Source organism: Mauremys mutica, chromosome 22 (genome assembly GCF_020497125.1).
Source record: "Mauremys mutica isolate MM-2020 ecotype Southern chromosome 22, ASM2049712v1, whole genome shotgun sequence".
NCBI classification, from domain to species: Eukaryota; Metazoa; Chordata; order Testudines; family Geoemydidae; genus Mauremys; species Mauremys mutica.
In genome coordinates, this window is record NC_059093.1 from 8308 (window position 1) to 24355 (window position 16048).

General features: G+C 42.6%; 1 protein-coding gene across 5 annotated transcripts in view; it reads right to left on the minus strand.

Moving 5' to 3' along the window:
* Positions 1 to 5679: 5679 nt before the first annotated feature.
* The window catches only part of LOC123354949 (sodium/glucose cotransporter 1-like), a 91705-nt gene continuing 81336 nt past the window's right edge, over positions 5680 to 16048 (minus strand). For all 5 annotated transcript variants that reach the window (XM_044997360.1, XM_044997362.1, XM_044997361.1 and 2 more), the window contains 3 exons: positions 10396 to 10611; positions 9327 to 9429; positions 5680 to 6964 (listed from right to left, as the gene is read on the minus strand). In XM_044997360.1, coding sequence (XP_044853295.1) covers positions 6747 to 6964; positions 9327 to 9429; positions 10396 to 10611 — 537 coding nt within the window. In that variant the 3' untranslated portion in view covers positions 5680 to 6746. The remainder of the gene's footprint in view (positions 6965 to 9326; positions 9430 to 10395; positions 10612 to 16048) is intronic.

Here is a 16048-nt window from a genome sequence, read left to right on the forward strand (position 1 = left end):
CCCTTTGCTGAACACAAGCAAATCTTTCCCTCAGCTCTACCTCCTCCTGTAAACAGGAAGTCTTCACTCTGGCATTGTCCTTTTGAATTGATTCCATCATAGACACTCCTGCTCCCACAATAATTTGAAGGAAGCTGTAGATGGCTCTTACAGGTGATTAAATGCTTAAGTGAATCTGGGGAATTTAATAACCACAAAAAACATCTATTGTTAGTAGATTTCAGTGTTATAAAATGTTATTCAGAGTATATGCCCAGATTTTAAAAAATCCCTAAACCCGCAATACAGGTTGAAAACTTTTTGTCCCTTGAGATTGCTGGAAGATTCTGTGCTGCTGCCTTCTTACTCATTCCATAAGTGTCATTTTGTGGGGTGAAAGTCAGGGTGAATAACTGTTTGAAATTGCCATCTATTTGGGATGATGCAACTGGACTCTTTCACCTCCTAATGCCCCCATGTAGGGCAGGCCAGAATTTTACCCATATTGTCAATAAGAATTTTGGTGTCAGTCTTAAGGGATAATGTTTAATTAGCAAGATGTAACTGAAATCCTTCTCTTGTTGTATACCTGGTATGCAGTATGACGGGGTCCATACTTGCCCAAGTATTTCTTCATCTTTACATTGCCATTCATTGACCGAAGTTGAATCCTTGCTTGTTTACTGTCATTTTGGGGAAGAATCAGTTTCTCAGGCGAATCAAAATTCAAGAAGAATATAGAATTCATATATGTTTAGTTTCAAGGGAAATTCTCATAAAATAGAAATATGTTAGTAGTAGTAGTAAAATCCAGTAGGGTTGTTTTTTTTAAACTTATTTTCATGACTTTATTGCACATGAACAAGAATAAAAACAGTGTAAAGACCAGAGGTATCCCCTCACTTTGCCTTTTTTATATTGCAAAAGTTAGTTACAAATAGTTTCATTTCATTCAACTTTCTATCTAATAGCCTCTTTTTAATGAGTAATTTTAGCTCTGGATTAGTATATCTAGAAAAGCCTGTGATTTGTTTTTTAGCACATGAAGAATTTTACAGAACATTTAGAGAAGAATACAAGTATCTGTATTTTTATTTTTAACCATTTTTCCTCACATGAAGTAGTCTGAATAGAATCAGACACAGATGACTGGATTCTGATATTTATAACTTTCAGTGATATTGCTGCTCTGATAGCACTGATTTCAAGATAAGGAAAGACTGCATGAATGTCCTTTCCTGAAGGTCATATCTGCCTGCCTTCAGAAGGTGGGATCCCTGTTAGGGTGAAGTTTTTATCTCAGTCAGGATTTCACATTTAGGCCCTGATCCTGCACCATTAAAGTCAGTGGGAACTTTGCTAGAGATCAAGTCTCACTTAGTCTCACTGTCAGGTTTGACAGCGAAAGACCAATTTTGAGGTTTTGAAGCCAGATGTCCCACATGGTACTGCTAATACTATCAATAGGCTAACTGGGATGTCCTTTCTATTTCTGTATCTTGAAATCAGGTATCCCATGAGCAAAATGGAAGATAAAGCTGTTTCTCTGAACTGAATGCATCTGCAGATCAATGACTATGTTGAGTAAATTTTTTTTAATTGCATCTACATCTCCCAGTCATTGAGACAAATAAATACCAGATCAACATTCACCACTGTAGCCAAGTCTATAGTAACAAGCATTAAATCCTGCAGCAGGTGGGAGCTGGCCTAGAGCTCTGAAAGATATGCTGGCTTTAGCTGTGCAGTTAACATTACATAGCAGTTTTCACTTATCATAAGTTTCATGATAGAAGCTTCATGAGCTTCATGTTAGCCACATGACATTCTGATAAGTAAGCTGGACTAATGCTGGCTTGGTAAAACTACCATTAAGTGGATACATAATTGGTTAAACAACCACAAACAAAGAGTAGTTATTAATAGAATGATGTCAGATTGGAGTTAGGTCTCAAATGGGGATCCACAGGGATCTGTTCTGGGTCCAGTGTTATTTAACATCTTTATTGATGACCTGGATGTTGAAGAGAGAACATACTGATCAAATTTGCAGATGACACAAAGCTAGGGGGCGTTGCAAACACTTTGGAGGATAGAGATAACATTCAAAGGGGTCTTGATAAATTGGAGAACTGGGCTATAGACAACAAAATGAAGTTCGACAAAGACAAATGTAAGGTGCTACCACATGTACAAATACAGAATGGGGGATAACTGGTTTGGTAGCAGCACTGCTGAGCAGGATCTGAGAGTTATGGTGGCTCACAATCTTAACATGAGTCAACAATACAATGCTGTTGCAAAAAAAACCAAGTGCAATTTGGTTTATTTAACAGAGGCATAGCATGCAAGTCACAGGAGATGACAGTACCGCTCTGCTCGGTGCTGGTTAGGCCTCAGCTGGAGTACTGCGTCCAATTCTGCTCACCAATGTATAAAAAGGAAGTAGAGACATTGGAAAGAATCTAGAGGTGAGCGACAAAGATAATCAAAAGGGTTGGAATGCAAGCCATATAAGCAATGAAGACTAAGGGAACTAGGTATGTTTAGTTTGGAAAAGAGGACATTAAGGGGGAGGACATGATAGTGGTCTTCAAATACTTGAAAGGCTGCCACAAAAAGGATGGAGAAAAGTTGTTCTCTTGCCACAGAGGGCAGAACAAGAGGCAATGGGTTCAAACTATAGCATAGCAGATTAAATCTCAGGGAAAACTTCCTAACTGTAAGAACAGTAGGACAATGGAATAAACTGCCCAGGGAGGGTGTGGAAGCTTCTTCACAGAGGTTTCCAAAAGGCTGGATAGCCATCTGTTTTGGATGATTTAGACCCAACAAATGCCGCATCTTGACAGGGGATTAGACTAGATGATGCTTGCCGTCCCTTCTAGTGCTATGGTTCTCTGATTTTATAGAAACATGAGCCCTAACTCTTTCAGAGGACAATATCTGTGAACAGAGATTGCAAAGAAATGTAATTCTTTGTAAAGCACCCAGCCTTCAAAATGACAGCACCATTGTGGAGCTGCTTTGATTTATGGAAACATTTTGGAGAGCATTGTAAAAAAAAAATCTGCAAATTCTAAATTATGTTTTTCCCCTCTTATTTACTAATGAAGACAAATGTCTGAAGACAAAATCCTTATCCCTAAGGAACAACTACAGCCATTCAGCACAACCCAATAGTCAGTCACAAGATAGTAATAATTTATAACATTTTAAAGCTTATTCATGGTATTTTTTTTTAAAACCAACCTTAAGTTTTATGTTTATGTAATACACCTCTACGCTGCTATAACGCGGTCCTCAGGAGGCAAAAAATCTCACTGTGTTATAGGTTAGACCGCATTATATCAAACTTGCTTTGGTCCCCCGTTCCTTGTTCCCTGACCACCCTCTCCAAAGACCCCCTGTCTCTAATCACCCCCAGGACCCCACCCCCTACCCAACCTCCCTATCCTGATTGCTCCAACCCCTATCCACACACACACACACACACACACCGCCCCCTGACAGGCACTCACCAGCAGTGGCGGGAAGCGGAGCAGCCTGGCCCCAGCCAGCTCCACTCCGCCATCTCCCAGCTGCGGCACTCCACTTCCCACCGTCAGTGAGTGCATGGAGGTTGGGGAAAGGATGCCCCCCTGCACTCACCTGCGGCGGGAAGCAGAGTGACACAGCCCCAGCCCGCTCTAGTTTTCAAATGACTCTCTCTGCACTTCCCAGTCTGTGATTTCAAAAAGCTTTATTATTCAGCCGGTGTGGAGAAATGGTGGTAAAAAGCAGCAAAGAGCCTGACGACAAAGAGTACCCAACAAGGGGGTCATTCCATGGCATAGGCTTCTCAGCTGGCTGGGGAAACCATTTGTGTTATTTTTGCCTTTATCTAAATGGTCTCATCATTTCAGTGTTTTCAGTTTAGTTACAAATTGTAGCTAAGAAGGAGCTGCATCATCCACAAGAAGGGCTCATTGACCAGTTTCTCATCCGCTACAGCAACCATAAGAACAGCAAAGTACAGCCATTTCCCAGATATGCAAATGATCAAGACTGAAGACATCTGATTTCGGCTTTTGATCAAGAAACTTTTTTTTATATTTTACATTTTCTATTGTGTTATACAGAGAACTCTTGACTTTCCGGTCCCCAAACACATTAGAAACATTTTAATACATACAAACAACCTTCATAATTAATGAAATATAATGAATTCCATAACATAATACAATGACGACTGTTAAGATGCTCCCTACTGCTCTATTTATTGTAAGACTGTTGGCATTAGGATTCAGATTGTATTGATGATTTGGCACGATACAGTACATGTCAGGATACTGCAGGGAAATAGAACATTATACTGAAGATCCTAATGAAGCTACATGCAGTAAGAGGACAGCACATTTTGCTATGGACTCATCTGAATATGCTGTCAGAAGACAGTGTATCACAAAAGTAATAGGGATTTGCAGGAGTGCAGCATGCTTCAGAAAGACTGTATTGGTTTGCTTGTTACATGTTGCAGCACAGTGCAGTGTGCTGTAGAATACTGCAGGAAGATGAGATGCATGTTACACTGAATTGAGACATTGCAGGAAGCTGTGGTACACGAGGCAAAAAGGATTGTAATACAGATTAGCTGCAGCAACTGGGAATTTCCGATGTGCCTTCTCTGTATCTATGCCTCCTTGGGAAGATGAATTAGGTGGTAAAAAGTTCTGGTTTCACTTTTCAGCCTGGAACTGCTCTCCATAGCTTCTTACTAGTCTCTGAGACCCAAGCCATGGTCATTGCCTAGAGTTGTCAACTCTTACTGAAACTATTCTGGGAGATATTTTTTTCCAACATGACAATGTCATTTTCTTAAAATATCCTATTAAAATCTCCTGGATTCCTTTTAGTAGTCACCGGGAGATCAATGCCAATTCTGGAAGACTCCAAGCCAAACCTGGAGGGCTGGCAACCCTATCATTGCCTCATCAAGGTCTCAGCCTGGTTTCACACTCCCAAACAAGGTGAAGACAATTGGAATGGTTTAGATGATGTCAGAGCAGTGAATAGTGTAATAGTCTTACACAGCATGAATGAAATTACTTAACAAAACTGTCAGAGAAGGAAGATTCATAATTTGGCAGGAAAAATACTGTAATGTCTTAGTGTACTTGGTAGCAAGACACAAAGCCAGAATTACCAGGTAGAAAATCCACTAACTAAGAAGGGGAACTAAGAGAACACTACTGCCTTCCTTATAAAATGGAGGTCCACAGTAAATGTAAATGGAGTCTAATTTTGACACATCATGCTAGGGAATCAAAACTACTGTGGAAGCCAATTAATAATTAACAAGGATTTAAAGAAATCTTAATGAATGTTAGTTAGTTAGCATGAGTTAGGCTAGCTGTGACCCTAATGACGTGAAATTTGTAAAAGCAAGATAATGTAAGACAAAGTGAACTGTGTGAAAGTTGTTATGACCTTGCAATATGCAGTCTTGCTTTTTTCTAGTAGTAATACAAATAAGATAGCAAAGAGGCTTATGTATAAACAAATGCAATTGTTTTCTTTTTACTGTCTCCATGATTGCTAGAAATTGTCTGTAACAAAGGTATAAAGGCTTGATGTAATTGTTTACCAGTTGAGAGACCTGTCCGGGACTGGGGTGACCCTGTGTCCTATGGCACTCTCTCCCTCCATTGTAATTACTGGAGAAATAATAAAGTATTTGATTTTGCTGCACCCAAACAAAAAGCGAGAACTAAGTTTTTCTCCGACACTACCATGAATATATTTTTATAAATAAAGCTTTCACATTCAAACAGATTCATATTAAACTAAATGCTCAGATTGCATTGGAACCTTTAAAGCTAATCTTGAAGAGTCAGGCATAACCACGACTCTTATTAGGGCTGGTCAGACTTAAGTTTGCCTAATTTCAAACCCACTCAAATAGCACAAGTTAAATTCAGATGGTACTGGGGTTCATATTCCACTCAGAAGAAAAAGTGATAAAAGAGGAGAGAAGAAAAAATCCACTAAAAACAGTGTAATGTATGGAACAGATAATGGAAAGAGAAAAGGGCTATTAAAAATAGCGATAGTATCAAAGGAATACATCAATAAAATGTCATCCAGGAGAACTCACCTAAGGCTGCCTTTATTTTGAGGGGATTCATTTATCTTAAACCCATAGCACAGCTTTTCATATAGCTGAACTTAAAAAAAAAAATCACCTTGGGAAAATGGCCAGAAATTTTTGCCAGTTCCCCAAAATAGTTCACAAAATCATGAACTCCATGCAGCTCATCCAGCCCTGGTTCTCATATTCTGAAATTGAGCTGTGAAATGTATTTTGTAAGAAGAGAGATTTACTAAATTCTCCCTGATGTACTGGATTGAAATTCTACCCTTTGGGACTTTAGTATGCCTGCTCTTTAGCCAAAAGATGTTTAATTACCACTATATAACCAATGAATAAATCAATGTATTCATACAATCTCACTGTACAAGTATCAGAGGGATAGCCGTGTTAGTCTGGATCTGTAAAAGCAGCAAAGAATCCTGTGGCACCTTATAGACTAACAGACGTTTTGCAGCATGAGCTTTCGTGGGTGAATACCCACTTCTTCAGATGCAAGTCACTGTACAAATCTCATAAGTATATCTAACTGTATAATTTAGACAACATAATTTATTTTGAAGAATACAGTGCAATTTCAAAAGGAAAAGGGACTAGAGTTAGACCTTCATGTAAACTCTGGAGTGTGAGAAGAGATTTATGCAAAGAAGGCATGACAGAATACAGCCACGGTCAGTAGAATGATGCCGTTTATGTTCACAACATTTCTCCAGATTGGCTTCTCGGAAGTGTCAGTCAGTTTCTTCTCCATTGCTTCCTGCTCCTCTTTGCTCAGTTTGGGACCTTTTTTCTGATCTAAACCACAGAACCAGTTGTAGGCCTTCTTACAGCATCCTTGCTCTTCATCACCTTGTTCTGTGATAGAAAAAAATAGCACAGTGGTCAAGTAACGTGGCGTGTGTGTGGCTCCATAAGACTGGTATTAAAACAAGGTCTCAGTGATGCAGAGTATTCTTTACAGAACTGTTTTTCAAATGTGGGCACTATGGCCTTTTCTTGCAGCCACAGCCTCCTGTGCTGTGATGGGGGTTGGGGGCACAAGGCAGTGGCCCCTCTCCCAGGGTCACTCGCAGTGGTTGGGCCCTGCCCCCCCAACCCCCAGAGACCCAAACGCTGGAGGTGCAGGCAGCTGGTGAATTCCTCACTTTCCCAGGGTGGGGTAAGGGAGGCAGGCTTTGGCCACAGGGCTTCGTGCTCCATGCACATGATGGCAGGTTCTGGTTCCAGTCTCCGGAACCAGACTCGTCACCCCCACCATTGTTCCTGGGCCCCATTGCCTCCCTGCCCACATCCCCATCCAGGGCTTAATTTGTCCCAGGGCTTGTGGAGGCTGAGTAAGTCTGCTGTGAAAAGTGATATTAACAAACATACAAATATCACTTTTCACAGCAGAAGACTTGCCAGCACAACCAAAAAAGCAAAAGAAACGACAACAAAAAGACAAGAACATGCAAAGCACCTTATTTGCGTTTCTATTCTGTTTAGGTCCAGTAAAGAATACAGACAACTGTAAATTATTTTTATTATTGAGTCTGAAAAAAACCTCTACATAAATAAAATACGATTTGGACATGTATATGTGCATATTTATTTGTTTTTCCTAAAGTTAATTAAATATTTTAGGAAAAATTGCCAGCACAGCCATCAGCAAGAATTGGTGGCCGCACTCTGAGGCCACCAAAAAAATTGTTGTGAGAACCCCTGCTTTAGAGCCTCTGGTAACTGAAATAACAGCTCCAATTTGTGAACTTAATGATGAAAAATGCCTAAGGAGAGATGGGGGTGTAGAATCAGATCAACATTATGATTCCACGGCAGACGTGCAAAGTGAGTGATTTATGATCATCAAGTAACTCTGTAGCGATTGCTAATAATTTTGAACCCTACAAACCCCTGTGCTTTCCAGTTCACTAATGGTTTGTTCTCAGTTTGCAGTGATATAGTTTAAAATACTGGTAGCTCACAAATGCTAGAAATCACTAAGTTGATTCATGCACATTATAAATACTTAAACATACAGGATTGAAAAGTGTTGGGTACAGAGTAATAGGCCAGATCTTCACCTCCTGGCCCTCCCCAACTACACCTCCTTATGCGTTGTGCTGCTTTGCAGTTGGGGAGAGAGGAAGGGGCCACAGGGAGCCATCTGGGGCTCCCTGGGTCAAGGCTGCACAAGGACAGCCCTAATTTACACCAGTGAACAATCTGGCACTGCAAAGGTCCGCTCTGCCACATCCACTCTCCTTCCTCATTATGCCTTGCCTCCAACTTGCTCCCTCTTTCCCTTACATGGGGTAAGGTTAGGGAGGGCAGCTGTGTAGGAGGCAGCTCCAACTTTCTGCTTGCAGAAAGATCTCCTGCCGGGGGGGATTCTCCACCAGCTATCTCTGGCTGATTTAAGGCAACTTTCCCCTGCTTACATGGTGCACACAGGCCTTAGAGGATAAAGACACCGGCCATGTCTCTTCAGCCTGAGATTGAGAAGTAGGTCGCTGATTTGTGAAGGGTTTCTCTGCTTAATCAGATGTTGGGGTTTTTTTGAATTATTGACAAAGCCCTGGCAGGGATGATTTAGTTGGGGATTGGTCCTGCTTTGAGCAGGGGGTTGGACTACATGACCCTCTGAGGTCCCTTCCAACCCTGATATTCTATGATTCTTTTTTATTAAATGGCTGAATTCACCGATGCTTTCAACCTTGTGGAAGTGAGCTTTGTGTCAGAGCCTGGAGCCAGGCAAAGTTTTGTGTAAATTTCCCAATGCAGTTCTGGCAAAACACCTTCACCCTGCTGTGCACCACCTTCATTGTTTCAAAACCTAACCCCTACACACCACTTCCAAATGCATCTTCATTCTGTCCTTTAAAGTGTAAGGCCCACACACAATTCTTGCAACCACATCGCTCCTGAGCTGTGCCACCCCAGTTTGTTTTAGCCCTGGGCTTCTCACCTAATTATATGAAGGCTTTTGTGCTCTGCACAAAAATCAACTGGAACTAGATTGTCATTGTGTAATTAATTTCACCACAATCTACACCAGACCCAATTAATAGACAGTGGTGAAAAATTTGTGCATTAACTTTGCCTACTGGCCCTTTAGCATCTGAGTTTTCATGGGAGTATAGGGCACTTTCACTGTTTCTTCTGTACTGAAGTTGGGAACCTCAAATACGCTGATGGCTTCCACAGATCGTAAATGAGAATGTTATTCAGAAATCACCTGATACATCGTCATTGCTCTCAGGTTCCTCAATCTTCTCATTTGCATCCAGGTCAATACGTTCCTCTTTGCTGTTCCGAAGAGACCAGCACAAGCGGTAAAGCTGCCATTAAACAAAACGAGTTTACAATGCTGCAAGCCTTAGAATGCTGAGATCAGCACAGGATTTGGGGGTCTCATGAATGTTTGCTAAATAATACTCAGGGATTATTAGGGATCTCGTAAGACTGGGGACAGATAGTGTAGGAGACTATTCCTCTTTCCCTTTCTTAACACCTTCATCCCTTAAATCTTTGTTTGCTACAACACACAGTATGCACCACCTATTGTGTGTCTCTCTCAGAAATCAAATTCCCTTCTTATTGTGTATTTTTGCACTACAGTAGAACCTCAGCATTACGAACACCTCAGGAATGGAGGTCGTTCATAACTCTGAAATGTTTGTAATTCTGAACAAAACATTATGGTTGTTCTTTAAAAAGTTTACAAATGAACATTGACTTAATACAGCTTTGAGACTTTACTAAACAGAAGAAAAATGCTGCTTTTAACCATCTTAATTTAAATGAAACAAAGAAACAGTTTTGTTACCTTGTCAATTTTTTTTTTTTTTAACACTTTTAAGTAGTTCACATTGAATACAGTACAGTACTGTATTTGCCCTTTTTTTTTTTTTTTGTCTTTACTGCTGCCATATTGCATACTTCCAGTTCCAAATGAGGTGTGTGGTTGACTGGTCAATTCATAACTCTGGTGTTTGTAACACTGAGGTTCCACTGTATATAATGTCTTCACGATGTTAGTAGTTACAGAGTACTCTCCAGAACATTTGTTTTCCTAGCAGTGTGCGCTTCATTTCCAGAGATATCTGGACCAAGGAATAATTTGAGAAAGATGCAAAACTTCTCTCTGAACCCAGTTAACTGGAAGGATCCTATATAATGTGTATAATGTAAAATTCCAGGGTAGAATATACTTAATGCTACTTTTACAGTGTAAATTAAAGTGATCAGTTTCATAGATCTCCTCTAGCTCAGGGAGCAGGAGAGCAAGAGACAGTGATACTCACATGTACATCCGGAATGGGTTTAGTTATCAGTGAGACGCTCAAGATGATGATGACGGAGATCCCAAAAAGGATTATAGCAAAGTACAAATAGTGAATTCCACAAATGATCATTGGACAATTGCTGGGGTTTACACAGCTGCCAGTTCCATAGGCAAACTCTGCAATCATTCGAGCCAGCCCAATGCCCAGCCCAATGACCAAGCCCCAGAAGGCACCCTGCAAAAGAAAGTGACAGGCAGATTTATCAGAAAGCTGTTGTGGATATGTAAATACATTGCCTTCTTTAACCTACTAATGTCAATGCAATGTGCACTACTGCCAGTGGACACGTGAGCAACCTACATCACCAAGGGATTAAGAACAGGAAGAAAATAAGCCTTCTTATTAACCAGAAGCAAACCAGTTATTAAATTGAACTCCTAATGTAAACACACATCATGTACTGGCTAGGAAATCAAGAAAATCTCCAAAAGTCTTTGAAAAGGTCGAAGTGCTTTTCCTGGCTTTAAAAATAATTATTTTCTTTATATAACCGCACCTTAGAACCCCGCCTCCCTCCCCTACAAATGTAGGGTGACTGCAGGGTGACTTGGGAGCATTAGCCTGTACATGCTACTATGTTATTGAAGGTTTGCCTATGAGTGCCGGGTTACTGGCAAGAGCAGCAACACTGCAGTGTTTTGAAAAGAAATTGTTGCTCAAGAATTACATGAAGTTTGCACTCAGACATTAGAAGAAAAGGCTCTGCAACCTCGACATGTCTCAATAAAATTGCTAGGAATGCCCTGTCCCAGCTCTGCATGAGATTCTTTGGCCTGTGATATGAAGGAGGTTAGATGAGATGATCACAAAGTTCCTTTCCAGCCTTAAAAATCTATTAAATCATTACAATCCTCTGCCCCCACAGCACAGCTCATTCAAGCTGGTTTTGAAGTTTGCAGAATGTCAGATGAGCTTCTAGAATTTTAGATCCTTATCTGAACCAAACCTTTGAAAAGAAGGTTACTCATGCTATGCAGTACCTGAGGTTTTTCGAGACATGTTTCCCTACAGGTGCTCCACTTTAGGTGCAGTAGCATCCCTGTGCCTGGGATTGGAGATCTTCAGTAGCAGGGCCCGTTAGGCCGCACATGCACTCCTCCCCATTTCATGCCGAGAGTGGCGTCTATATAGCACTATGTGGTCCAACTGCTGTCAGCTCCTTCTCTACTGCAAAGTCAATGTTTGAACTCTGAAGCAGAGGGGAGGAGGGCGAGTAGTGCAGCACCCATAGGACACACATCTCAAATAATCTCAGTTACTGCATAGGGTGAGTAACTTTCTTCTCTTCAAGTAGTGTCCGTATGGGTGCTCCACTGTAGGTGACTGTAGAGCAGTGCCCCTAGTTGGAAGACTGGGAATGATCTCTACTGAGGACAACAGGTCTGTGTGTCCTAGCAGGGCACCTGATGCTGCGTTGTGGGTGAAAACATAATGAGGACTGAAGGTGTCTGTGGACACCCAGGTGGCTGCCTTACAAATGTCAGTAATCAGTACTGTATTCAGGAAAGCTATTGATGTGGACAGCAATTGAGTGCCAGATGGGGGCTGAAGTTTGTGATGTTGGTAGCAAAGGTGGATGCACCCTGAGATCCATTTCAAAAGATGTTTGGATATTGCTGAACCTTTTGATCATTCAGCGATAGAGAGGAATAAATGTGGCTATTGTCTGAACAATTTGGTTCTGTCAAGGTAGAAAGCTAGTGCCCGTCTGACATCTGACCTTGGGCTGATTGCTATGTGGCTCAGGGAAGGAGGAGGGAAGGTGGATAGGTTGGTTTGGATGGAATGAGGGTGGTACCTTGGGTAAGAACTACTGGTGAGATCATAACGTGACCTTATCTTTATAGAAGATTGTGTATGGGAGGATATGCCAACAGGGCACCAATTTCTCCTACCCGTCAGGCAGATGTAATCACTATGAGAAACAGTTTTCATGGATAGGTGCATGTAGGAGCAGGAGACCATTGGTTCAACTGGGGGCTGGTGATACAGAGTAGAATGAGGCTGAGATCCCAAAGTGGGGTGGGGTCTCATACTTAAGGGTAAAGGTTTTGGAGACCTTTAAAGTCTTTTTGTCATTGGGTGGGTAAATACCAACTGCCCTCTATCTTGGAGTGGAATGCAGTAATGACGACCAGATGTATGCAAACGGATCTTGTGGATAGCCTCAATCTCTTGAGTTCCAGGATGTAATCCAGAAGGACTAGTAAAGAAGTGGCAATTGATGGGATATGTTTGGTGTTGCACTAAATCCAGAACTTTTTCCATTTCTGTAGGTACGTATATTGAGTTGTCGAATATCTGCTATTTAAAAAGAATCTCCTTTACACCTTCAAAACAGGTTACCTTCGGATCCTGGAACCATGAAGGAGCCAGGCCTTCAAATGGAAATTCTAGATTTGGATGGAGAATCTGGCCTGTCTCCTGAGAGAAGAGGTGTGGTGTTGACTACAGGGTAATCAGTGGACAGACTGTCATGCACAAGAGGTTAGGATACCAGATCTGTCATGGCATGGGGCTCCGAAGACGGCCCTCGCTCATTCCACTTGTATCTAGTTGAGCACTTTGAATGGTAGGGGAAAGGGTGGGAAAGCATAGAGGAGTGGTGCATCCCACAAAATGTGAAAGGCATCCCCCAGAGATTGGTGACCTAGACCTGCTCTTGAGCAAAATTGTAGGCATTTGATGTTTTGGGGAGTGGCAGACAGATCTATGTTCGGGAATCCCCAGCGATTGAATGTGTGTTGTAGGGTTCTTGTGTCCATCTCCCACTCGTGTTCTGTGAGAACCTCCCGCTCAGTGAGTCTGCCATGGTGTTTAGGTGTGTAGGTATGTGGCAGAGATGTCGATGCCATGTTGGATAGACCAGTTCCACAATTTCAGAGTTTCTGTACATAGGGATTGGGACCTCTCTGCCTCCCTTACCCCCCCCATCTGTTGATCTAGAACATGCAGGTGGTGGTGTGCATCGTTACTCTTATGGTCCTTTGTCGATTATTGGCAGAAAGTGTCAGCATGCACATAATTCTAGAAGGTTGATGTGCAACATGGATTCTGACAGGGACCACTTGCCCTGTACTGTGTGAGTTTGTAGATGTGCTGCCCATCCAAACAACGAGGTGTCAGTTGTCAATATCAAGGACAGTGTTGGTTGGAGGAAGGGGACCCACATGCAGACATTTCAGGGTTGCGTCCACCAGTCTAATGAATCTTTGATCTTGATTGGTATTGAGAGAAGTGTGTTTAGGCTATGTCTGTGGGGTACGTACGCTGTTCGTAGCCATCCCTGAAGACAGCGCATGTGCAATCTTGCATGTTTCACCATGAACTTGGCCACTACCATATAACCAAGCAGATATTGACAAGTCCCGGCGGAGATCCATGGGCAGGTTCTCACAGTGGAGATGAGGGTGATTATTGTGGAAAATCTGTGCACTGTGAGAAACGCTCTGGCCTTTATAGCATCCAGTTGGGCCCCAATAAATTCCAGATGCTAGGCTGGCATCAGTACCAATTTTTGTATGTTTATTTGGAGGCTGAAGTCTGAGAAAAGGTTCATCTGGAGGGAGCCATGACGAGGCAGTCGTCTACGTATGGAATATTACAATCCCTTGTTTGCAAAGGTGTTGCCACCACCGTGAGGACCTTGGAAAATATCCTGGGTGCCATAGAGAGGTCAAAGTACCTTTTATTAATAATGGTCAGACCCCAGATGAAATCTGAGGAATCGCTGTGGGAAGGGTGATGTGGAAGTACGTGTTTTGGAGGTTGAGTGCCCAGTCCCCCTGTTTTAGTGCTGGGATTATTGTTGATAGTGTGACCATCTTGAAGCATTGTAATTTGATGAACTTGTTGAGGTTCCTCAAGTCTAGGATAAGTCTCCACCTGCTGGGTTTCTTTTGGATCCGAAAATAGTGGGAATAAAAAACTTTCCCTCTGTGTTGGAATGGGACCAGTTCTATAGCACCCAGTTGCAGAAGGCGGTTTATTTTCTTTTTGTAGAAGGTGTTTGTGAGAAGGGTCCCTGAAGAGAGACGGGGAAGAGGGGTCGGTGGTTAGGAGAGAGGAACAGAATAGAATACCCCTTGCTGATGATTTCCATGACCCACTTGTCAGAGGTGATTTTTCGCCATGATGGCTAGAATGGGGTCAACCAGTTGCCAAACTGAAGGATTACTGGAGATGGTTTCAGCAACTGGACCAGGGGAGGCATCGCAGGGCCTTGACCACATTTTCAAAATTGTTGTGTAGAGGTGGATGGGTGGGGTGTAGTTGCTTGTGCCAATGTCTGTCTGTGCTTGGGAGGAGGTCTCGGTCACCTGCATTGTGTATCATAAAGCTATTGAAGGGTGGAATGTGGAGGTTTAGATCTTGGAGTAGATTGATATCTACCTGTCTTCTCTTCAGCACTGCTGTATATATGCCAGGAGAACTCAGTGTCACTCTAGAATCCTTTAAAGAATGTCAGGAGTCATCAATATGCTCGGCAAAGAGTTTAGATCCTTCAAACAGTAGATCTTCCACCATGGTCTGCACTTCCCTGGGGAACCCTGAGAGATGGAACCATGAGACTCGTCTCATCACTACAGATGCCGCAATGGAGCGGGCCACCATGTCCGCAGCATCCAGAGAGGCCTGTAGCGCCGTACAGGCCAGAAGTTGTCTTTCCGCCACCTGCTCCTTTTAGGAGATGTTGACTGACCTCATGAAACTTGGAATAGTTCATATGGTTATATTTAGCTAGGAGAGCCTCATAATTAGCAATTCCTCTTCCTGTCATAAGGGGCTGTCCTGGAACGGTTTTGTCATCCTTTCTCCTGCACCACATTGACTATGAGGGAGTTTGAAGTAGGATGAGAAAATAGGAATTCCATGCCCTTAGCAGGGACATAGTATTTCTCGTCCACTCACTTGCAGGTAGGGCGGTTTGCCAGATCAACTTGTCCGGGTCTAACAAGGCCTCGTTGATCGGAAGTGCGATCTTTGCCAATGTGGAGGACTGCAAGATGTCGAGCATCTTGAGCTTTTGTTCTCTAACTTCCTCCAGGGGGATCTGGAGAGAATCCACAATCCTGGGGAACAGTTTGTGGAACTGTTTAAAATCATCTACTGATGTTGGAGGTGATGGCATGATGGCCTCATTGGGGAAGGACGAGGAAATGTGGGCTGGTGATGTAACCTCTTCCTCTGTTTCTTCATCATGCTCCTCTAGCAATTCTGGTTCAGAGAAAGAGGCCTAGAGTCTGACAAGGACAGAGAGTGTATTTGTCCCTGTCTCTGCTCTGCACATGGTTTGGGAAAGTGTGACCTATATGCAGCCCAAGGCCAGTGTAGGGGAACAGGCACCTGGGGCTGCATCCAGGTGTGTCCATAACAAGGACTTGTGTCATTTCTGGTCTCTAGGTATCTAGGGCAGTAGTATGATTCTGTGGAGCCCTTTGAGATGATCGTGGGATGAGAGGCATGATGGAGTACTCCTCCTCTTCTTCCTCGATGGAGGAGGGTGGAGCGGTATTCGATGGTGAAGGAGAGCGGTGTGTGACAGATGTATCTCCAGGGGAGAGGCATGGACTGTTGGGAGCTTGGTACAGAAGAGCGGTGATTCTGGAGT